Below are 26135 nucleotides of genomic sequence, written 5' to 3'. Positions count from 1 at the left end.
CCTTGACTAATGTCTCCGGCCACTTCACTCACCGGGATGTGGCACTTATCATCAGGACAATGACCCAGTTGTAGCAGTGTGTAGCAGAGGAGGGCCTGAGCAAGGCAAGAAATCAGGTCAATTGGGCAAGGATGGAAAAGCTAAAGAGAGAAAATGACATGCCCGAGTACAATGAATGCGGGCCCACCACTGTGTTCCCTCAAATACTTAGAAGACAAATGGTGCAAAAATGCTAGTCAGCCCTCTTTCTCTCTATTGAATACCTTGAATTGGACTTAAATACTTTCAGCAGCGAGTAGTCGATCCATTTGTTTTTTTTTTTCATGAATACGGACAGAGAAATGACAACTTGAAATCGGAACCAGCCACTAAATACTCAATTGGATCCCTTCTTACCATCCTTTCATTATCAGTCATTAATTAGTCATTCAAAAATATTCAGTGGAAAGAGCACACAATGAATCAAAAAGACAAATGAGAATAAGTGAGAAATCCACATTATCAAGACCCAATAAAATCATCCACAACTTATCAGTAGGTTGAGGCACATTCAAATGGGATTCAAATGGGGTTTCAAGAATGTCACAGGGGACTGTAGTGGTCCTAAAACCTTAGTGTGTAAAAGGAAAGAGAAAAAAAATGTGGCAAAAAGACTGCTAATGAAAATTAACTTTTTGGCTAACTTATTTAGGACGAGCCTCAAACCTTTAAGGTAAAAACAATAAGTGTGATTAGAGAAAACAGTTTTTGTTTTTTTTGTGGTTTTTTTCGTTCATGCAATCTTCTGGTTTCCCTTTAATGCCGTGCACAGATTAACTCCTCACATTTGGGCTTCGGACTAGTTGACTGCTGCTGGACGTCGGGGACAGCACAAGTCCCCCTCCCCCCCAAAACTCAAGCAAACGCCACCGCAGTTTTCCAAAAAACCTTTTGTGATACTGCAATTCAAAAATGAGCTGGCTCTGTGACAAAGCACTGCAGCATGGACATTATTAACATAGCTGCCCACAGCAACACAGGGAACCGACTCACCGTCCTGTGGATTCTTCATGGACGGGTAGACAATGGAAACCAGCTCTGTGAGCGCCTGTGCAACTCTAATGCACAGGACAGAGCCAATTACTCTTCCTACAGTGTGCTAGATACCGCCTCTCCAACAGATTTCACTTCCTCTCCCTTTCCTATGCTTCTCATATACTTTTCAGCATTTTTGCATGCGGTGTTGCTGTTCTTCCATTTGACATCTTAATAGTTCATCGCTTGTAGCCATGTAGAGAATGTTAAATAAAGCTCTGATGTGTAATTTGTCGCTCCACAAACATTCCTGCTCCCGGCCTACCCTGGGAGTTAATGCAACAGATTTGTCATACACCAGCCAGGCACAGCTAAAGGAGGAGGGAAGTAGAAAAAAAACACCTATTCAATCTGAATTTCAATCTCCATAGGGCTCTATGCAAATGCATGCAAGCCGACGCTCCCGCTCTCTCAAACTGCCAAAACACACTGATGGCAAATCCAGGCAGCACATTATAATGTAGGTAGAAGCCCAGTCTGTGGCAGGGAAATGAGAAGGAAGCGGGTACAACCTCACAGTTCAGGAATGCATAAGTAGGCAAAGCTAAAACCAAAATGAATGCAGATACTTGTCGCAGGTAAGGAAGCTAAAACCCATTTTGATCATTTCCTCCAGTAAACCCCCCCCCCCCCCCCCTCCTTCCTTTGCCGTCTCACATTGCTGTGCCCTTCAGCATAATGTGCATACACCGCCTCTCTGGGGCTTTTTATGGAATTGATGGATAATCAGATGATTACACAGAAAATCTCCATTGAGGACAATCCTCCCTGACAAACAAAGAGAAAGCTCTTTAGTTAATAAATAGGCTGAGAGACAGACAGAGTGAGAGTGCGTGTGAGCGAGTGTAAGTAAATCCTGTCCGGGGTTGACAGCACAATGACAACTCTCTGTCACATATTCATTTCATCCACACAGTCTGTGTGTCTGTATGCATACGTGTACACGGCCAGAAATGTCGCTTCTTACAGATGTTGTGCGTTTGCCTTTAACTTTATCTTAAATGGAGCATATTTGAGTAAATTTAAAGCTTTGGGCATGTTTGTATAAGCCCCTTTCTGACAATATTTGGCTGAAGTTTAGTCTTTCCGAGTTTGGAATTACTTTTCTGAAATTAAAAAGTTTGTGATGCAAACGCAAATCGACACTGGCAATGAGGAAGGAACTCAAAACTGTCGGCGGGAACGACTGATATTCTAAACATTCGAATCAGGGAATCTAAAACCGACGCGTTCTTCAGTGTAAGAATGATACTGAGGCTACTCTCTGTTGGTTTAAAATACTGCAGCCAAGTGAATTCACTGAGATTGTTCTTTTTGACAGATTCATACCAAAAGGAAAAACAATAATACATAAAGTTGATGAAGTACAAACCCCCCATAAAGTACACTTTTTAGGTATCTCCTACAACTTGATAATATTCAGACAAATCAGTCTGTGCCTCTGCAAAGTCTCTGCAAAAGTAACTGTTCAGGGTCCATTTAAGCATGACAAATTTGAGTAAACAGCATTCTTCAAGTCCTACCAAAAATTCTTCAATTGATTGTCGCCTGAATTCCAATTTTGGTTTAAAACGTTCTTCTCTCTGAGACATCCCAGCTACCTTCAGTTTTTCCATTCATTCAAATGCCATTCATTCCACTCTCCACCTTTTCTGGCTGTCCGGTGCATTCTGCTAAAGAAGCATCCGTACCGCATGATCCCATCACTAAAAACATTTGGTTTGGTGCATTTCCATCTGCGCGTCCACTTTCAAATGGCACAGTTCACAGCCATTAAGAGCAATTTCAACCTAATCAGACCGGTTTATCTTCCACTTTCTCAGACATACATGCAAAAGCATTCCAACATAGGCATCGAATTACGTTTGATTCCCGATTCACTCTGGTAATGCAACATAAAACATTGCATATTTGATTTGATTTCTTTTTCTTAAATCACAGTACAGGTGGGAGCTCTCCGCATGTGATGTCTGTGGATAATTGCACCCACATTGCCTCAGACATCCCTCAGACCATCCATACTCAGTCGATAGAGTTCATAAAGTCTCACCGAGATGAACGCAACTGAGAAACTGGCCTACGGCTGAAAGAAATAGTTTGCGACCTCTTTGCAACTACCAGGGTTTCTGATTTCGGTATTGTTCACAATAGAAGGGGGCAAAAAGCTTTCTCACGAAAGCAAAAGCAAAAGACGATCACTGCGTTGGTTTCCAAAAGCCACCCGTGTCGTTTTGGAGGCAAAACAGTGAGTGAAAATGAAAAATACAAGCAAAAGAGTAATGATTTATATCTGATTAGAGTTCCAGTCAATGCACTCGTGTCTCCAGTTCAAAAAGCCCAGATGTAGAAAGATGCACTGACATGTGACACCTCAAAGACACCGAGTTAAACTGACATTAAGGGATCAGAGACCAAGTGTGACTTGAATCTTTGGCTGCAAACGGTTATTCTGTGTTGGAAAGCACCTAATATGTTCCTGTGGTATTAGTTTAGTGAGATTGTGTTGACTATGACTTAGATTAAGATAAGACCTCATTTTATGAGACATCAGTGAAGAAATTCCAGTATTCAAAGGATTACAAACTTTGCCTGGCAACTGTAAAAGTCATAAATGTATGTGTGTTAGTGGCTTTAATCCTGTTGCTGTTCTTCTCAGGAAACCAAATTATAGTGCCAGATACAGTACCGTCCTGGACTCTCTTTCTCTCACACACACGGACAGTACATATCTGTTCAATTTGTTCAACTAGGCACAACATGACATAGCAGCCGAGCAGAGTAAAATTTCTGTTCAATCTGTGACAACTAAAGGATGTCCGGATCAAACGGGAGAGGTTTGCATTATACTTTAGCCAAAACAGGCCATGCTTTGGCTAGATAGTAGTATTTTGGCCAGGATTGAGCATAAACAGCTCTTTTTATGCACACTAACATCCACAGCACAGCTACAGTGGCTGGCATGGTAGCTATACATGTGAGCGCATGTTTTTGTCAAGTTCAACTGCCCTGCCAGCCTTGGCTTCGACATAAGAAAGGGGTCTGGGGGCTGCAGTGTTGAGCATGCTGGCATCACTGACAGTCCAAAGTAAAGTGGGGCGGTTGGAATCAAATTCTCTGGCAAAAGATGCAGATAATGTAACTTCCTCAGAACTCGTCGAGCTATCGGGGGGGGGGGTGTCAGCAGCATGTTTTGTCGATCAAATGTGGGGATACCAGTTAGAACATTTACTGAAAACTCATCTGTCCGCAGATGATGAACTGGTATTTAATTGGCATTACGGAAATATCTTCGGTCACATATAAACTGGATGAATAACAAACACAATACCCTCATCAAAGGCCAAAGAACCATTTTGATATTGCAACCCCGTCTGTGTGGTAATTCGTAACCAACTCTCCTCGAAATGCAAATAAAACTGCCCAAGCAGTTTTTCACAAAGTCTTACTTAAATACACGGGTTTAGGAATGTCTGAAGAGTAAAATCTGCTTCATTTTGTGACTTCCCCCGGGTCCACTTACTTTCCAGCTTAACTCTGCGCGCATTTTAACTGCTGAATTCTCCGGCTGAGTTCTTCTGATGCTGCTGCATTTACTGACAATCAGGACACTGAATCTATCGCAGGTGGAAAATGTACGTCTCGTGCTGGTCAACGAGCGACGTTAAAACACAGTGAACAAATAGAAACATCGTCCCGTGCGGATTTCATCACACGACGACTGCTTTGTGCAAATTGTGGCTCCGCTTCAACCAGCACGTGCAGGTGGAAGTACAAACCGCGAAGCTTATCAAATGCTGTTCTACATGAACTTCTGTTCTCATCTCTCAAGATGGGGTGAATCTCTCAAATGAAAATATGAACAAGTCAACAATCAAAAAGATAAAATCGGAATGATGCTAAATTGAAAGACAACACAATAATCAGCATGGCAGCGAGTATGTCACCACATAAAACATGTCTGGTATAATAACGCATGTCGTAGACTACAATTTCAACTGAGAAGACAAGGACAGTGTGACACATTTTCCAATATCTTTGACAAAAAGGTTTAACATGGCCTCTTAGAAAAGGTTTGTACTGTGGCTCAGGAGAGTTGTCCACCAGCAGTTAGGTGAGTGGTTCAAGATCCAGTGTAAAGATGTATGTGAAAGGGTTAATCTGGCTTGAACTGTGCTGCACACATAAACGCAGCACACTTACAACAACCAATCAAAATGTCCAAAAATGCTGCTGTGTGGGTTTAATTCCAGAAGAGATAATTAGCACATTGTGAGAACAGAGATGTCTCCTCTGTTGACCCGAGATTGATTTAGCTCATAGCCCTCTGCAGGGCTTATCTATGCAATCTGAGTCGACAGGCAAAGCAAATGAGCAGTCTCTACCTGCATTGACTTCCAGGAGCCTCCTCTTCTTCTGCTGTCGCTCCTGCCTTTCCCGCTCAGCCTTCTCCTTTGCCACCCGCGCTCGTCTCTGTTTCTCCTCTAACTCCCTCTGCCTGAGGTTCTCCTTTAGTGCTTGCTGTGGAAGAGACAAAGAAGAAGCGATGAAACGACAGGGAAAAAGAGAAAACATGACGGATTGCTAAGTAGGGTTAATTACAGTAGTGTAGAGCCTGTCAAAGGCAGAGGCAGCTGTCAAACCCCACAGACATCTTTATCAGGCACCATTAAAGTCAGATGAAGCTTCTCAGGTGCACCGTCACCCTGGTCTTGCTAGACATAAAATGACTTTACAGCAGGCACTTCAGACTCTAGAGAGACATAAGACTGGTGGAAGCTGCTATTTTTCATGACAACTTCGTCCGTTTGTCTCTAGTCTTGCATTTCTTCTGTATTCCTCGTTTATTTTGTAACTCCTCTTGTTTTTCTTTCAGATGTTGCACTCCGTTTACCAGGTTTATCAGGTGATGCTGTGTGGGTTTTACATTTAATCCGATGACTGCCGGTAACCAAACCAAACATATCTCGTGCTTGAACTTCACTGTAGAGAACGCGTAGTTGACCTCATGCATCAGTTTCTTTGGACGCCATCTTGTATTTTCACTAGCTCTGAGGCTGTACACTGCTGAATGCATTTGGAAGTATTAGAATTTGTTTACTTCAATAAAGTAGGCAAAAGAAATGGGGAGGTTCGATTTCAGCAGTGGGATTCAATTACTCGGTACTACTTTTCTCTTTTTCAAGCTCTTCTCTCGTCCACTGGATTTGACCGTTTTTGGGGAAAACAAAAGAAAATCCATCCAGGAAACAACGATCTTAAACAGTATTGGGAGAGAATTCCCTACAAGACAGAGCTCCTGTCTCATCATAACAATTTTGGGTGGAAATTTTGGCGTCAATTGCGTTTGCAATCATAAGGACCTCACCATAACATGCATGTACCTACTTCTTGAAAAGCATGTGTTGACTGATGTGGCTCTCTAACTCGGCCCAGAAACTAAAATTGGAGCTATGTTTCTGTGGTTGTTTGGTGCTTCTTGTACTCCAGAGTAAATCTGCTCTCGATGCAACAATTGTTTGATTATCTATGAAGAGGGTACATTTGGATTTAATGTCCTATCATTTACTAAGAGCCTTCAGAAATAAGGACAATTTGTACAAGAGTCGAGGTCACTACGCTAAGCTATTAGTCTTTAAAGAATACAAAGAAGAAGAAAAAAAAAAAGATTGCCAACGACCAAAAGTGTCATACAAGTGATTAAATCAAAAGTTGTACGTAGAATGACTCGATAGGTGTGATCTACAATCTTTGTTTGTTTGGTTTTTTTTTAACTCCAACAATGCCAGTAGCTCAATAATGCCACAGGCAGGAGGCAGGACGCATATGATTTAATAGAGTGCTGGCGTGGTTGCCATCCTGATCAATAGCCTGTCACTGAAAGCAAGGAGGTCTGGGTTTTCATCAAACATCAACTCCTCCCCCATCAACTCCCCAGCTCCTTCTGCATTCACATAATCAGGCTTGACTGGCAGCTCAGTCGGATAACATATGAGGACGTACACAACACACACACACACACACACACACACACACACACACTCAACATGACATTGGAGTAAATCGAAAACAACAGTGGCAGACTAAAGAGGGACAGTCGTTCACTGAGGCCTACTGACATCCCTTCATTATGACTGCATAAAAGTGACCATTGTTACAAACAGTATGGTCAGCTTGAATTTAAAACAGTTGGATTACCATCAACAAGCCACTTGAAATACAGTGAAATGGCAACTTGAATAAATAACGTGCGAATTATTGATAGCAGAGAAATACATTAAACCGTATTCACACCGTGATGTTGTTCTACATCTTTTAACCTGTGCTTTAGTCCTATGTTTTTTATGACCGGGTTCATATAATGGGTTGAACTGCATGCATTCTGTTTGATAAACATGCCATGTCTGCACGTTGCCATCCTTATCTTTAACGGGACACTTTTATGAATGAATTATTCAGAAATGACCAAACTGAGATCAGGCATGACATTTAACCAGCCTTGAGATGTGTCTAGCACCTGAATGAAGTCAGGAAAGTGATTTGCTTGAACACACTGTTCCCCTGCCAAGGCAAGCTCCCAGGTGGAGGCATGTGTTTGCTGCCATATGTCCCTTTGTCAGCAATAATATTCTAAATCAATCAATCAATCAGTAATTATGAGGTTGAATCTAATGCAACCTGTTGGAGTGATGGGGCATGTGCAAACCCAAAACTCATTAAAGCTTTCTTTCAAATTGGAAAATAAGACACTGCCCTCTGGTGCTTTCGAGCATGGCCTCTAGTCTGGAAAATCACATGCATTCCAAGTCCCCAAAGTAATTTCATACAGGCCTAGAGGGTCCTTCAAGTCAACCATGATGCCAGTGTCCATACAATTTCACTAAAACAAGTCATACTGCCGTAACAACTCATATTAGCATGACGAGCATGCTGTTAATTTGGGTAACATTTCACCCAATGACTCTGCAAACATCTGGCCAAGATGATGCTTAGGGACAGGTCTCTTGACTGTCTTTGACTGGCCCGCTGCTAAAACCAAGATTTAGACGCTGCCTATCTGATCTGAAAGCACTTGAGAGGATCTGCCAGAGAGAATAGGATGAACTGCCCTTATCCACATGTGCAAAGTCTGTAGCTCTTATCCAAAAAGATTCAAAGCTGCTGCCAACAGGGCTTAAACAGAGTACTTCGAAAGTCAAAATACTGCTTTAGTTTACATCTTTACACATTTGCAACCGTTTTGAGATATTCTTTTTTTTTTTGCTTTATCGTCACAGTTTAGATTGGAAATCAGAAAGATGTGTGCAGAAGTGGATAAGTCTGAAAACTTTCTTGGAACATTTATCTAACATTGCTCACTTAGAGACACAATAGTAGCTAATGATACTAATGGGGACCACTCAGGGGACTTAAGGAGAGGCGCAGAGCAGGAAAAAAAGGAATACGAATGTGAAATCACTCAAGCTATTCAATGTTTTCCTTTTAAATGAAGGCAACTAGAATCACAAAATGAACTTTAAAATGATGGAATGACTACCAGTTGCTCATGGCAACCATATATTCAAAAAAGACTACACCCTTAATAGGGTGAGCATTTTGCTATACTATGAGAATAAGTATGATGGAAAAAGAATAAGGTGCTACTCTTTTCACTATTCTCTGTACATTTTCAGGTACATTGGTTGACCAATCCTGGGAAGGGTAACAGTGGCCTCCTCTTCCTCAGTAAAAGTAATATTAAGGGCTTTCCTCTTGCAGCTCGACAGATCCTCTGTATCCGAGTCTGCAGCTGTAAAAAGTAGAGACTTGCGGGATATCTTTTTGGTTGCCTCGCAGCTTCTCCTGTGCTCTGCACCCCCACTGCGCATACTGCATCCCATGTGAGGGCACTATTGGAAAGTTCTGTTATTTCAAGGGATAATAAGCAGAATCATCCTAAAAACACAACGTACGCACCGTTTCAAAAGACATTCTTCTTCATCATCATTTGTGTCCACTAGAAATGAGTGGAGGTGCATTCATTTACAGAGACCCTGCTCTTTGCCCGTGTACTCCTAGTTTTTATATTCATTTGCTCTGATTGACATCTTTTGGCTAATGGGTGTGTAGTTACCAGTCAATGCCAGTGTGCAGGGTGTGAGGATTTTGAAAAGACAGCAATCAGGTTGCTGTCTTCTCTCTCCTCTGCGTCTAAAAGCTTCTGGTGCACGAGTCCATCTGAGTGGGTGGGGCACAGACTCACCAAGCAGAGTGGGAAAATGAGATTTTCAATAAACTTGCTGACTGGAGGCATGGGCGTCTTTAATTGTGCTTTATAATGTAACAGTGCCACCCGGGGTGGTTTCATCCCTGTAACACTAAAAAGGTTCACTTACTTCACTTACTAACTGGAGCAAATATTACAGCTGGGGAGGAGGGATCCTGTTTAAATCTTAAATGTTCCCCCGTTACTCTTAATTGAGATTTGAAGATATCAGAAGGGTAATTGTTAATTAAATATTAATTTTCTGTCAAAGTTGAACATGACATGTAACACTATACTACTGTGTCAGATAAATACAGGGCGGGTATTTTACACTAAAATCCTATATCTGACCGGTCAACTAATCAAAAAAAGTTTGCATTCTCCGTGCTCAAACGAGTGTCGCTGCTTCAGGTGATGAAAAAGATTCGTGGTATTCCCCGTCTTTGTCAGAACGCGCGCTCAACATAAAACACCACTCTGTTTCGTGTCGAACTTCTAAAAAAAAAATAAATTAAAAAATACCTCCACACCACCGAACTTTTCGGGCCATTCTTATCGACAATGTCATCAATAATGTCATCCCTTACGCCTCGGGCTGTGTCTTCCGTCATTTCTTTGGAGGGAGCACTCGTTTTCTCTTTTTATACGGCTGCAGCAGCACAAACAAACAAACAAACAAACAAACAAACAAACACACCACGGCTAGCTGATGGCATGGCTGTATTCCAGCCACGTGATTGGTTCAGCGAGGCGTAACTTTTGTTGTCATTGGCTATTCGTATTGTCTGTCAAAAGGTGGACGAATGTGATCTATCGAAAAGTATTTCCACCATGTTTCATATCGCTATTGAGGAAAAGTTATTCCTCAATAGCTATTGTTATCGTTTTATCGCCCAGCCCTAACGCAATGCATGAACACTTTGATCTGCCAGTTAAGGATATCAGTAAACAGGTTGCATCCTCCAGAACACTGAAACATCCACCAGAATCCAACCAATAGTTTCCTACAATGGACAACCTTGTAGAGCTGCCTGAGGTCACTTGGAACAATGAACGCCTCTGTAAGATTTGGCAACTGGTTTCACTAATATGAATGTACAGATCAACAGAGGCAGAGTGCAGAAGCAAAATGGTAACTTGTTTACAACCGGACTCTCCAATGCTGCCAGCAATCAAGGAAGACAATGATTGCTCAGTAGCCGACTAGTGCAACAAGTGGGACAGTTCAAGAGTTGCCATATTGTGCATCAAATGAGGTTTCAAAATCAGGAAAATACGAAATAAAAATGCTCTGAAAGGCGTTGATTGACAGCAATTACCCCAGCCGAAACGAGCTGTACTAACATGGCAAACTGGTCTGAACCTGTTCTAACGGAACAAAACAGATTAAAAAAAAAATAATAATCAAACGCACACCAGCAATACAAAAATGTTTGTGTTTTTTTTAGCACTTTACAGCTGAGAATCATTTACATACAGTGCTGCCACATGACAGGAGGTAACTTAGACTCATTGCAATGCTAAAGATGTGGCGCAGGGTGGGAAGGGTGGATTATAAAGGAAGAAAGGTCCCCTCGGTTAGCTTCACTAGTAACAATCTGTGCATCTCTGAAAAAAAATAAAAAATAAATCAGCATACCTGGCGTTACTCCAATGATTTCAGTTCTTTAAATCCATTACATGCGTCACTCATTATTTAGACTCTTTGTGAAATCACTCCATGTCATCATGCCTTGGAAATGTATCGATGGAGTCCAAGCTGTTGTACAAATTCTGGACGAAGCTGGCAGGGTTTGTACCGAATGTTAAATGTGCACTGGTTCTTTGTAACTTTTAAGGATCGGGCTATGTTAACTCAGGAGCCATTTCAACATCCATACCGAAGCACAAAACTGATGGAAACTGTTTCACTGTGTAACTGCAGAATGAAGAACTGGATTTCTCTCAGGGGTTTTAAGACATTCATCATGTATGATGTGTTTGGAAGCAAATCTAACACACAAAACAGAACAACAAAAAGAGCAGCTGATGTATTTATAATAAAAAAAAAGGAAAAAAATCCTCACTGAAAAAAAAAAGATTCAATCGGTGCTAATGCAGAAAGACTAATATAATTTTAAATCAAGGAACCATGAGCGAAAACTAACAAATAATCAATTTCAAGGGGGACCTTAACTGAGCAGAGTAAAACTGAAAGCCGTTTCATTTCGTTTTAAAACCAACGCTGGCTGGCTAGAATGATTTAGAACCGGGAAAAGAAAGTGAACTGCAGAAATGCCGATTTTGAGGGATTGTGAGGACAAGCAGGAAAAGACGAAAGCCCTGTGAGTTTTGTCCTTTGACTAAACATTAATTTCGCTGTAATATTGAGATGAAGGAGAAAGACAACGAGAGAACCAGCTCTCTGAGGAAATTGCCCTCCGCTCTCCTTCATCACTGCAGGTCTGCTTCGCCCTCTTCCTCTTCTGGATGTCCACCATTAGACACGCTCAATTGGATTCCTGTCAGATGTGTGGCCTCGCCCTGGGTCTCCTTTCTACGGGTGACTGAGCACGCTGCATGTGTGCACAAGTGTGTGTACATCTTCGTGTGTGAGGGGGGGGGGGATAAGCAGCTTTTCCTACAAAGATTGCCTAGACAGAATGACACACACAAACACACACACAAAAAAAAAAAAAACATTCTCACACTCAAGTTATACGAGTTTGATACGTGCACTTAAAAGGCACCGTTTGCTTCAAGCAGAGGGCTGGAAACCTATTAGCATGGGCCTCGGCACAGCAGTGTAAATGCTGACACAGGTTTGACCCAGAGGTTATGACGCTAAGATTTACTGTATGCCTGTGTTCATTGACCTAGCCTTGGAAATGTCCCAAGATGTGCCTCTTGTGATGTGACAATTTGAACGAATTGCTGAGGGTGTAAGCTGCCTACGCCTTGACCTATCACAAGGGTCTTTATAGTCCTTATAAGACTTGGCTTGTTCACCTTTCACTGGCAACGTTATTAACTGTTACGTTTGGCCAAAGCATAAAAGCACCAGGAAAACTCAAACCCAAGCAATGGAGCTAAAGTGAAAGGGACTGCAGCTGTAATATTAAACATTTTTTATGCCCTTAGGATATGTTATATTTTCTGCTATTACTTGAACCTCGTGTTGAAATAAATAGGTTTGCATCATTTACTCAGGGTCAGCTTAATCTCTGAACACAGCAGGGACTGACCTGGGCTCTGACTCAAAGAGAAGAAAGGATCAGAGCACAGAGAAGTAAAGGGATCAATAGAATAGGTATAAAAAAAGAAACCTGGTCATAAAAGCAGTGCCGCTGGGACCGTTTTCTGGACTATTTCTTGGAGGCTGTAAAGACGCTGCAATGCTGTCGTTACGTCAGTCTCGTATGCCACATAAATCACATAACATATCCAGATATGTGGCAATGAATAGATGTATGTGGCATCTTGCTCGCATCCGTTTAAACATATAGTGGTGAACTTGGACAAATAGAAATGGGAAGAGAGCTGTTATCAGATCCATTTAACAAACTCTACAGTTTCTGACTATAATTAGACGTAATGTGTGTCATAATAATGTAATTCAAATGTGAACCAACCAAGCAAAAAATAAACACAAGCTAATGTCCCAACTCTTGACCAGGAATATCAAACAAAACACTCACCCTAGAGAGCACATAAAGATATGTACAGACAAAAACTGGGACAGCAAGATGGAAAAACTAAAGCAAAACTAATGGCAACACAGAAAAAAACAACGGGCATGAAATCTATTACTGTGTGAGTGGTATATGTTAAATTGGGGGCAGGGCAACAACTTCAGAAGGCTAATTAGCTACTATTATATGTCACGCCAAGTGGCCTGTGCCACTAATCCTGCTGATTAGACTCAGCAGGTCTCCACAGCTCCAGAAATCCGAGCAACATCAGACTGGTAAAGCAAAGAGCTCAGGGATGACATAAGAGACTGGGTGGGACTGGATGACACAGGGCTACCATTGTTCTGCTTTGCATTATTCCACAGGGTACTGATGTGACCATAACATGAAAGCAGAAGAGACCGTCTCTTAAGCACTTTACAGCACATTATTCAACATAAAGGGACAGTTACAATTTATTTATATAAATGTGTATATGCTTAATGTGACAGGCAGCATTTTAAGATTCTTCTTCACAGTGTCTTAAAGTAATGTAAAAGCTCTGTCGCTCTCGCTGTAAAGACAGAATACTCACTGTGAACATGGAACGGAAGTTGCTGAGGTCAGTGAACAGCTCCTCCACTGAGGTCTTCTTGGGATCAACAGCAAAGAATTCCAGTAACTTCTGATATAACGTCTCCATGTTGCTGTGCATGATCACCAGCTTGCCATATTGCTCCCGTGCAACCGTGCTGAAGCTGTGAAGGGTGTGGTCAAGGTCAACATTAGATCCGTCACATATTAAATTGGTTCATCAAATGCCGATGCCAATATTACCCATTTTAACAGCAAACGTGAGAGCATTCACTCTGGTTTCCACGGTGATCCGAAGCAGGAAATTTGTCAGAAACTGGGAAGTAGCTTTCGGGAGCACTGATGCTGCCTGTCAGGCTACTTCTAGAGTGCATGCACTGCGGCATACAAGCATCTGTGCTCAGCTGCATTCAAATTAAAAAACAATGGACACCAAATCTTACCAAGGGCAGACTGGCTTCGGCTGCTCATACGTTTTAGGAACACATCACTGCATCCCAAAACGGTCCAGCAACAGTGACAGGACTTTGTCCAAAAATAAATGGATTCGCCTTGAACACAGACAGGTAATAAAAAGTGCATCCGCACCAACTCTGGCATCATGGAGAAGCATTATAATGTCCTCCTGGTCCAGGCAATGCAAAACACAGCTATTTTTGTGAGTGGAAGTGGACAGAAGCTGTATCAGGTGCCTCTCAGTGGAGGGATTACAAACTCCCCAATAATAAAGGAGCGCTGGAGCCCACTGATTCTTTGTATAGCTTTTATTTGTCCAAACACACCAGGTCTGTGAGGTCTACACCTGCAGTAACAAGGTAGTAATTGCCTACCTCGATTCTGTGTCCACCTCAACTCTGATGAAGACAGAATAGTGCTGAAATCTTGCTCTGTTTGAACCAAAAAGGTGTTAAAAGAGCCAGTGAGCTCCAGCTCTTCCTTATTCTTCTGTGTAATAGTTCAATCAACAAGTGTCTTAGAGGTGTCAGTGTAGCAAAGCGAAAGAACTGAACCACATGGTGCCAACTACCGGGGGATATAATACTGTAGTGCCAGTCTCTCACAACATGCACAATACTCACCAAACGCCCGCCTTAAAATACACTGCCTGGCCAAAACAAAAGTCCCTCACTAATATTTTCTGGACCACCTTTAGTTTTGATCACATCGCACTATCACCATGACATCGCTTTCATGAGTTTATCTGTGTCTTCCCCAGCACATCCCAGAAGAGATTAGAGATTAAGGACTTTGTGGTGGCCCATCCATGTGTGAAAACGATGTCTCGTGCTCCCTGAACCTCTTTTTTTTTTTTTCCAACAACTGAAACCCAATTAATCCTCCTGGTCATATTAGAATACACCATTAGGAAAGAAAAAAATCTATTGATGGAAAAACAAGGTCATTAAGTATAATCAGCTGACTTCTTTTTATGGGCATGTACCAGCGCTGAAGTTGGAGCTGACCAACTGGAGCGACCCCAGATCGTAACGCTGCCCCCACAGAGTTGTACGGTAGCAACTTGGCATGATAGGTGCAGCATTTCATCCTCTGCCCTTCTCACCCTGATGCACACCTCTCCTCTGGAACAGGGCGAATCTGCTCTCACCAGACCACGTGACTTTTTACCCCCCACATTGTTCCAGAGTCCAGTCTCTATGCTCTCATACAAATTAAAGCGTTTTTCGTTTTCCCTCCCCATTTAACCTCACAGATGAAATATGAGCTTTTCTTCAGGCCACACCGCTGTTTAGTACCAACACTTTTGAGTTCTCCTCCCTCTTCTTACTTTCACAAATAAACATTGCCACGAGTTCTACTGTTGATATCTTTGATCTGAATTCACCAACATTTAACAGATTTCTGATTGTGATCATTCAAATTTTTCTTACCCTCACTGATGATCACTAATAATGCATTGAACAGTTATTAACCCAATGTTAGCAGCTTTGCCTTTGTCGTTTTGTTTGTTTGAAGGAAGCGAAAGAATTTGACCCCCTGAAACAGAGTAACATCTTTTCAAAGACCGCAGGATGCATCTTCCAACGCTCGAGTGATGAAAGCTACTCGCTGCGGTCAGGGTCAAATAACTTGTTGCTAGCTGGGACAAATTTATCACTGCAGCAAAGTTCCAAAGGAAAGTTACTACCCGTTTGCATAGTTAAATCCAGGTGACCACCAAAAGCATAACAACGTCTGTGCTTTTCTCACAAAAGCCCCTTTTAAAGGGATAGTTCACCTCTTTTGACATGAAGCTGTATGTATGTATATCCCATATTAGCAATATCATTTATGAAAATGAGTTCCAGCCTCGTTTTGGCGTTGACGAAGGTAGTCCGGCTGGGGTGTAAAAAATAAAGCGTTTTGCTTCTCAAAACAATGAGAAGTAATACAAGAGTAATACATTTGCATCACAAAATCGTTCTCCAGGAAAAAGTCAGACCTCACAATCGCTTGGCGCCATTTTCTCTTCCTTCGTATCACTGCGTGCTGCCACCTGCCGACAGCCACGCCTGTTACAGTGTTTACTGCTCGGAAGCAGGGGACTGCTCGGTCTGCACATCGGTCTGCTATACTGCACGCAGCCAACTAGCCGGACTACCTTCGTCGACGCCAAAACGAGGCTGGAACTGGGCTCACAGCACGCAGCAAGGGGTAAGAAAATTTTCATAAACGATATTGCTAGTATGGGATGTCATACAGCTTCATGTCACAAGAGGCGAACTATCCCTTTAATAAAGTCAAAGTTTGCTCTGTGTGAGACAATAAAATTGAAGTTTTGAAAACTATTTCTTCGTTTTCAAACTACCAGGTAATTTTCTGTGAAGTATGTTTTCTCCCAACCAACAGTTCTGCTAATGGCTCTGACACAGTTGTCTCACGGCAGATAAGAAGGGACAGTGATTACACGTGTGTGGGCAGCCTCTCTTGCTCCTATTGTGCTCCTTCATTATAGCTCAATTGATGGACCTATTTGAGGTTTGGCCTCAGCTGAATCTAGCTGGGGACGAGACTACCTATTCACAGCTGGATAAATGCTGTTCAATAGGCACTCCTCCCAGCCTGACTTGTCAGTTAAATGTTTCCAAGCCAGAAGCTGGGGGAAAGAGGCATTAGGAAGGTCAGAGTGGGAGGGAAAAAAAAAAATAGCCAAGAGTTGTGGTTGATAAGTATCTCGGAGTGTGATATCTCTCTTTTTGTTCGCCCTCTCCTGACTGCTTTCCTATTCCAGACAAAGTAGTAGTTCTCTGCAGCTCAATCTCAAGTCCTCTTTCCCCCCCCGAGCTTTCTCACTTACCCCCCCATCCACCCGTTCCATCATACTTCAGTCTCCATTTCTTCATTTGTCCATCTCCCTCCTGTGTCTCTCACGCTCTAATCTGCCACCCTTTACAAGTCTGGGCTCAGATTTAGAAGTGCAAATCTGGACCAATAACACAGCAGCTGTATACTTGAGTGGCACATGAAGTGAAAATGAAATTTTCACGTATGTGACATCCCCCGCTTCTCACGTTTGGCTGGTGACTGCAGATTTAAAATGATCAAAGTTGGTGCCGATGTGGGCAAACTACATCAGCTGCAGGTACGGCTGCCATTTATAGAATTGTAAGATGACTGTATCGCTTTTCAAAAGGATTCTTCACAACAGGCGGTGAAGCAAGAATATAATGGCAAATATCCCCGACTCTGAGAAATTACTTGAAAGAGCTTCATCATACACATTAGGTTATTAATGAATACTATCTCGGCTCTACTGTCTGAGCAAAAGACGTCTTATTGAATCTCGGGTGGCTTTTAAGGTAAAGGAATTGATTAATTTAGGAACTTTAAAAAAAGAAAAGAAAATCTTAACGGCACACAGTGAGGCTGATCGAGTTTCTATGACCATTTTCTATCTGTTGAGAAAACAAGAACCTTGTTTATTCATTCACTTATGCAACTAACCAAAACTGATTGATCGTAACCCTGAACATTTTTTCCTTCATTTTCATTTCCTCCAAAAGGACAATTTGTCCAAAGAACCAGAACTGCAAAAGCAGTGAAAAACAGTGAAAGACCTCGTCTGTGTTTCTCTCAAATTCTCTGCCAACTATCACAGCACAAGCATTCAGTGCCCCAGCCCCTAGGCTATTGATCAAAACTACATGAAGAGGGCAAGGTACAGAGTGTATTATTAAACACACCTGGCCTGAGACATAGCTGTCAACCTGATCCTGTAGAACTATCTCAGAAGACACTAAATAATTTACGCTGCTGTCAAACAAACACAGACAGCTGTCATCGATGGACCCAGAGATCCCAAACGGGCAGTGGAGCTGTGTGTTTGTGTGCCTGCATGTCAGAGCTTTTGCTTTGTTATAAGTTAATGTCAATTCAATAAGGTAATAAATTGCTCCTCTTCAGGGATAAACAGCGCTGACTGACACCTCTGGAGCAAAGCAGAGTGGCGGCCATAACTCCTTCTCTAACCCTTCCTTTCATTTTGAAGTTGTCCTCAGTCTAAGAACCCATCAAAACGAGAGCTGAGAGGGAGGCGGGTTCAATAACCAGACTATGGAAAAGGGCTGCACTGATTACTTGTGCACATCACTGACGGTGGAAAACAAACCAGCGGCGGGGGAAGTGTACATCCATATACCCATTTCTTCTGTGTTTTACTAGCATATCAGATGTCTACTTTTGTACCTCCTTTTTTTTTTTTTTTTTTTCATTGGCAAAATCCAACAAAATTTACATTTGCCCGAGACGGTGAGGTGATGGAAAGAAAGAATTCATTTCGTGAATCTGGTAATTCAGTAAAGTGTGAAGGGATTGTGTCTTGAGGGTTCCTTCCCTGTATAAATTGTTAAGCCACAATATGAAAACCTGTTTTATTTCCTCCCCGTGCTGTACCATAGTGATAAATGTAAACAATTCAGTCTCAGCAATATTCTTCTGACTTTACTTCTTCCTGAGTCATATACTCACTGTATAAAGCCCCAAAGCGGTGAGCATATGCATACATGAGAAAAAGGATATAGCCATTTTGGTGAAAAACATGTCATTAGGGTCATCGGGGGAGGAGAAAGTCTCCAGGTCTCTCTCCAGCTGCAGCAGCTGCCTCTCCATCTGCCTGAGGCTCTTTTCCAGATTCTCTGCAGAGACTGACACACACCCACACACATTCAGAGCAGCACACAGAAACACACCCACGTGCCAGGGAAATGTGAAGACAGAGGCAGAGAGGGGACAACACAGTTACAGGTACAATCAAATGCATCATCATTCTGAGGCTCTCAAAGAATCAGGCAGAAACAACACGCAGTGAAATAACAGGGAAGGCTGCAAAGCCTGCTTATTATGGGTTCACACGGCGCCAGAAACGCCACAGGAATCAACAATGAGAAGAAAATATAAACATCAAGCTTGTTATTATTATTTTCTTTGACTCTTAAATAAATAATACAATACAATACTCTTAAATAAATAATACAATACAATATAAATAATACAATGTTTTTTAAAAAAAGGACTCCATCTCCGCACGCTGTTGTGGAATCAGGCGATTGTAACATTTCCATGCCTTTCATCCTTTGACTCTGCTCTTATCAACAGGTGCACGGATCACGCAGGTGGAAGACTGAGCCCAACTTTCTGTTAAGTTGGTCACGGTTGACACGTTAAGCTAGAGAGAGAATATAGCATATGGCTTGAATTACCCTGATTAGACCCTGCTCGACAAAAAAGCATAAGCTGCTTAACTTTAAGTAGTTTCAAATTTCCCCTTGATCCTAATACATGCTTTACGAAAAAGGAAAAAAAGAAAAAAAAAAGAAAGAGAGAGGACTTTAATGTAGCTAAGCTTCCCTTTTGACTGTATAAAATAAACCACATTTACTGACGGGAACCCACTGTTTTGGACACACGTTTGACAAGTATTCTAAAAAAGTCTGCAGCAGCTGAAGTTGAAGAGTTTTTTTTTTTTTTGTCTTAAAATCTTGAGTTTGATGGAGTGGGAGTACGGTCGTTTTCACCGCGGTTAAAGGTGGGCATGTGAATGTACGCACACGCACACACACACACGCACACACCAAGCACACGCTCATTCATTCAGCTGGCTGTGAGAAAAGGGCAGGTGGCACTTTTCATTTTGTTGTTACTTGTGATTGAAAAACAGGACAGAGTACATTACAGCAAAACAGGGCTGGGGGGGGGGGGGGGGGCGGGGGGGGGCGTCCATATTAACCACGTTTCAGATTGTGTACCACATCTGTACCTGCCAAATGATTAGCACATCAGCTCCCTCTATTAATACATGTTTTACCTCTTAAAACTTAACTAAATGGACAATTCTAACTGGTCCCCTTTCCCCAACTACACTGCTCTGCATTCGAAAGTCTCGTCACAAGAAGCACAACAAAGCGGATCTGTGCCAGCTGACTGTTACATGAATTTTTATTCTGGTGACAAATATAAAAAAAAAAAAAAGTGGCATCAAAATGGCTCATACTAAACAATAAGTTGTCATCCAACAGCAATGATGTGTAAATAAGGAGTGGAAGCTGGAATTCAAAATGTACAAATTTGCTCCCAATTCACGTACGAGCAGATACTGAAATACTTAATATTTAGAGACGCATTAGTTGTGTTGCAGAGAATTTTGAATCTTTTGTTTTTAAGGGTAAAGTTCGAGAAGCCTCGCTACAGTCGGAATTCAGATCCTGTTTGAAGGTGAGGCAGTTCAGTGTTGTAAACCGAGCGACTTTGAGGCAACAACTAAAAGTCGCCTTCATGACGAGGTCTCTTCTGCAAAAAGGGGATCTTTTTTTTTTTTTTATCTCAAAGTGAAACTTTCCTTAAGTAAAAGGTGATTATCAAAATGTCATATGTGATTAAATAACACTGCTTCTGGTGACTCCAGGAGTCGGCAGACCTGACAAAAACGTTTCATTATTTTTATGCTGGTAGTGTAATGCGTGCTCTGTTAAAGTCACGGTGTAGCAGCACTCTAAATGCATTACACAATCTGAAAATACCGCCCCGTCTCCGGGAACCACTGTTAACATAGAGATAGTGGTAAAATACAGAGAAACCGCCATATTACATGGTATCTTGTGGCTTTGGACGATCCTTTTTTAATATGGGGATCATACTACTAAACAAAACTAAAAATGAACAGGGTAGCTCCCCTGTGTTAGCTCAGTGGGAGGCCCTCCCAGATGTTTAGCAATCAGATTCAGTTCAGTCCTCTTCTGTTTTGCCTTCTGCTTTACCTGGAAACTGAATTGGACTGAATAAAGTGTGGGCAGCATGAAGAAGTAAACAGAGGCAACACACACAGTGTGTTGATAAAAATGATCAAAGCCCAGTGAGATGATGCCCTGACTGAGGAAAGAAGAAGGGAAGGCAGGACAAAAAGCTAAACTGAGAGGGGTGTCCTCATGTCCTAGCTTTAAAACACCAATCTGCAGGCTTTTGTGATGAGGCTCCTTCACAGACAGGAACGTATGAACAATAGCTGACACGAGGGTGACAAAAAGAGAGACATGTTGCTGCGGGAGAAAATCTCAGGAGCGTTTAAGAGTGTGACTGCAGCTGCTGGAATGTTGTGCGAAAACACACAGAAATCTGTTTCAAAGCACATGATGTTCATTTAACAGAAATCTGCCATGTGCAATAGAAAAAAGGGATGTAATTGTTCTGAGGTTGAGTGACAAGCTTAGTGTACGAGGAAGGGGGGGGGAACAGAAAGCAGAAACAAAGGGGTGTCTCTGTTTCTCCCTTGCATCGTTGGCCTTGCTGCCACTTCTTTCTCATTCTGTGCATTAAAGCGCAAGTGATTTTTATGGGCGCTGGGGCCTGAACGCCTCTGTGGTCTAGAGGGGTTGCAGACAGATATAGGGAGTTTTAGAGGAATAATAATTGGAATATTTGCAGAGGTCAAATCCCCCATTGACATCCTTTTATTACTCTGCCAACCCGCTGTGCTATAAATGACACAAGCTGAAGCACACAGCCATGCATGCACACAAACTGTCCTGCTCCAGACAAGAGCGCCACAATTGATCATCTACTGATGTATGGAAATTAAGAGACTGAAAAAACGCAGATCTGCCCTCTGAGGCCGAAGCCTGACAGACAAGTGGGGCTAGACTGATGGTGCCAGAGGCTGGGAATGGGGGATCTGTAGGAAATCCTGGCAACACACTCAACATTCTGAGCACCTATAGTACTGCATTCAAAAAGAGCAAAGCAGCCTGTGAATTGCAGTCCAGAGAGCTCCTTCAATATACTTTAAACATGAGGCTCATCCTTCACCCTGCATGCTGAAAACTACAACGCAGAGCTTCACCAGCATATTAAAGAACCATCTCATTGTAGTTGAGTCTTTGCATTACTCCGTAATGACTCTTCAGGGCCACACAAATCGGGAAAAGACACTGAACCACAACAGCTTCTCCATTTTTGTTGCATAACTATTATGCAGGCATGTCTGTTTAGCATAATTCAAAACAAATAAGCAGTGTTTCTGCAGACAACAGGGGGTAGTTGAAGTCGCAAGATGAAGCATCCTGGCTTAGCACATTAATATGTCTCTGCATTTGTCCGCCTCCAGCACGAGATCCGACAAAGTTCCAATCAGCAAACCTTCCTAATTGCCTAAACCTGCAGCTATCTATCACATCTCTGTGATGGGGGGGGGAGGATTTTAATGAAAATACAAACAAGAAGGGACAGTGAGAAAAAAAACTAACTGAACTGGAGTGAGAGACAGACAAACTGCACAACAGACACAGAGAGATAAGGAGATACCTGGGAGATGACAGAAGCGACACAAAAAAAGACTGCCTCTCACTGACAGAAGAAATAATGATTGCAGGGCTCAGAAGACAGAGGGGCAGAAATAAGAAAACAGACGCAAAGCAACCCAAAACTTTCATGAGAGATAAGGCTGGCAGTGGGGGGGGACAAGGGCTGTATTACACACAGTCAAAAGACAGCACCCTTTACAAGACAAATCATTACTGCTACCTCCAACTCTTTTTCAAGCCCAAGTAGGCTCTTTGGTTAGAGTGTGAATGCAATACAGCCTTTTAGTGTGTCTACAAACCTCTCAAATACCTGTCAGAATTAATCAAAAGGATGCCACTCAAAAGCCCAGTGTAAAAAAAGATGGGATTTCTGTGTCTGAACACTAGCCGAGTAATAATGAGCACGAAATGTAAGCATGTCAGAGTGGTATGGAAACATGAAGGCAGCCCGATACCATCTATATAGATGCAAATATACTCAGCTGGAGGCCCGAAGTAAAGAGGTGGACAAAGCCTGAACAAAGATCCAAGGATTGCGCTTTTCATTGATCCCAACTTTGTACTTATGACACTTGGTCAAGAGCTCGTGGACATGTTGGAAGAAATGAAACTCCACAGGAGCATCATTATCAACAGGTTATCAAAGCAAAAAAACACCTAGAGGAGTCCTCATGAAGAGAGTCCAAACAATGAAGTCACAGAATCCATCCTCCTGCTTTCTTCTCCTCACCCCCCCCCCCCTGCTGGGAGCAGAGCAGTGGGTGAAAAACCTCACACACAAACAAACACATACTGTGCGCAGACTGCTGCTCACTGCTTCTTCCTGAGAGGTGCCCATAGCAATATGAACAAAGGGTCACCTCTGACCGCCCAGGCTGCCCTGCTCGTCTGTGACCTTTACTGTACTCTGGAGACACTGGCCAGACTAAGAGCACTTTGCGAGCAAATGTGTGGAGCCGTGTTTGTGTGTACATCTATATAAAAAAAGAAAAAAAGGAAAAAAGTAAAAAAAATTCTACATTAAACCACCACGGTGACTCACAACACATCTGAAGAGTATTGTTCTTCGTCTCACTGGCTGGCACGACCCGATGTATTTGCTTGAAAAGAAAAACCTATAACTCATAAACGTGCGACAGAAGATTAATGTTGATATCAAACAGCAGAGCGGATGAACTAAGCGTGGCATAGCTCAAACACTAAAATGATAAAATACATTGTTTATGGAATCAACAAGCATTCTCATCCCTTAATAACCCCAAGAGAGTTACCAAAGTAGCAGAGTAAGATTAAAGCTCCCAGTAACACAAAAGAATGCAAAATGAGAACGCTCCATTTCTGTTTAGGTAGGTCGCTCTGTTCATGCATCAAGCTCTCACTACTTCACCTCAAATATACCAAAATAAGTTAATATGACAAGCAGAAAACAATATTTAATGATACAACAAAGCTATTCACTTTGCTTGAGCTTGAATAAAGGGAATCTAGTTTTGTGTGGGTGCATTTCTGTGATTAAAGATAACAGATTTGAGATCAGATTACATTGAAAGGCGATATAAGGGTCATGATATCAGGGGTTTATATGGCTCAGAAACCCACATCTCTCATTAACTTTCCATCAGGCTCAGTGATCCAATCACTGCCACAACCATTAACCACAGCATCACTATCCTTTATACCAGCCGATAGTGCTTTAAAAGAGCCCTATTATGGGAAGAATCACCTTTTTCTGAGCTTGAGAGGATACATTTGGGCATCTGAAGTCAGTATGAACTCAAACACGAAAAAAAACCAAAAAAAAAAACCTTGACATTATATTTTGGGCCCCTCGGTTTGAGAACACCTCACTCAATGAGCTGTTCAGATCTGCAGTATAAACATGTGTCAGTCTTAAAGTTCACCCCACCTTGACCTGTTAGTCCTGCCCGCTCAGATTCAACGTTCTAGACCAATGAGGCCGGCTTTGCTTGGAAAGGTTGTGTTGTCTGCTGTACTGAGGAGCATGCATCTTACATCCACCCCCAGCCTCAGAGGACATCAGAGCCCAGTGGATAAACTATATTTGAGGGTAATATTTCTGCACGAGTTAGCAAAAGACTATGTGCAGCAAACTGTTTTACCAACTTTTGAAACACTGGAAACTGTGCCACAAAGAGGGATCAATTCCAACACTCAGTGCCTGATCTTTAAATGAGAGAAATGCAAGTATTTGTGAAATAATTCACCAGGGTTTGACCAAAGCCTGTCTTATATATTTCAGTAAGACCAAAGGAAATTGTGCCAAAAAAGGGTATATGTCTCTTATAAAGGCAGAAAAAAAACCAGAATTATTTTCAAAAATACTAAATCAAACTTGAATAATGTCCACAACTCATTTCACAGAAAACATAAAAGGGTTCCCTCATTCAACTCAAATCTGAAGAGACTACACGCAGCAATCTTTTACAAAGATCTCCAAAAAAGGGCAAAAACATCTCCTGTTTACGAAAGTCAAATAGTCTGAACGATTTTTATAAGTAATAGAACATTTGTAAGACTACCCTACAGGTAAACACCACTGGGGTTGTTGATTGGACAAGGAGCGTGTGAAACTCTGTATGCACTGGGAAAGCTAACAGTGGGAGACCAGAATTAACAGCAATAATCACACTGAGATATCACCTCAGGAAGACTGGGAGGTAGACTGTGTTAAATTAACAAGTAACGTCGCGAGCTGTGCTCCTTCTGTGCTTAAATCCTGCGCAGGTAAAGAGAAAAGCCTTTTGTCTTCCATCTGGATCACCTTAAATGTGTCGAAGTGGGTCTTTTGTGTAGATGTGTGTGTATATACAGGTAACAGGTGCCGTACCTCTGCTAGCTCGATCCACATTCTCCAGGTCGTCAGCAAACTTGAGCACGTCAGGAAATTCCTCCTCACATACTCCCGCCAGGAAGTGAAGCAATGTTGTCTTTTGGTCCGCTGACTTTGTGTCTTTCAGCTGTTGTAAAACACACACAAACATAAAAACATACATTTATACATACAGCTCTTTACAGTGTGTCCTAACACCCAATCAACAAATAAGATTCTATCGACTGAGAAGTAAAACCGCTCTGATTGGGGACAGGTTGAGAGGACATTTCGGACCAAGTAGAAGTTCACTTTGGCTGTCACTTAAACAGCCGTCCCAACATAACTGACAATGTTGAAAATCAGTGTCAATTTTGTCTCGTTGCATGGACACCGATGTAGATTCGTGTGATGAGATCTTCAATGAAATCATCGTTTGTTCGACTGACAGAAAGCTGCCAGAGGAATGCAACAACGAAGGGGGGAGCAGCTTGAATCCTCTTAATGCGTCAAATAAGATTTGCTTTTTAGAGGAGTTGAACCGATTATGTCATCAGATAAAAACAAAGGTGGGCGGAGATTGGACCGAGACCCTGAAAGAATGTTATGAGTCGCTGGGAATTCTTCTCAGAGAGCGTGTGCAATGTGAACGCTGATAGTTGCTGTTTACACCAGTTGCAGTAAATTATGTAAGCTATGTCTCTGGTGCCTTGTGAGCATTCGATTTAATCCCTGAACTGATTCATTATGCTGCAGAGGCCTGCATTTGCCTGTGCAGAAGTCAGTAAGCAGTGCAAGTTTGCTCTGCCGTATTTCAACTCATTTGCGATTAGAAAGAGTTGTGTCTTCTCTTTATGCATGCTGGTAATTCAAAATTAGGAAACTTTAATGTGTAGTCTGCGTAGCTCCCTTTCCTCCGAGTTAAGAAGTCGTCACTGCTTTACTCATAATTTGGC

The 26135-nt window shown here is 42.1% G+C and overlaps 1 protein-coding gene across 1 annotated transcript in view; it reads right to left on the bottom strand.

Moving 5' to 3' along the window:
• Positions 1–26135, bottom strand: part of LOC142365773 (protein diaphanous homolog 3-like) — a 174540-nt gene that overhangs the window by 68552 nt on the left and 79853 nt on the right. The window contains exons 22-25 of the mRNA XM_075447503.1: positions 25198–25327; positions 18577–18701; positions 13562–13726; positions 5457–5592 (exon numbers count right to left, since the gene is read on the bottom strand). Of these exons, the coding sequence (XP_075303618.1) occupies positions 5457–5592; positions 13562–13726; positions 18577–18701; positions 25198–25327 (556 nt within the window). The remainder of the gene's footprint in view (positions 1–5456; positions 5593–13561; positions 13727–18576; positions 18702–25197; positions 25328–26135) is intronic.

This window comes from Odontesthes bonariensis, chromosome 1 (assembly GCF_027942865.1).
Source record: "Odontesthes bonariensis isolate fOdoBon6 chromosome 1, fOdoBon6.hap1, whole genome shotgun sequence".
Classification (NCBI taxonomy): domain Eukaryota; kingdom Metazoa; phylum Chordata; class Actinopteri; order Atheriniformes; family Atherinopsidae; genus Odontesthes; species Odontesthes bonariensis.
Note: the sequence above shows the minus strand (reverse complement) of the source record. Positions and strands in the feature narration are given on the sequence as shown.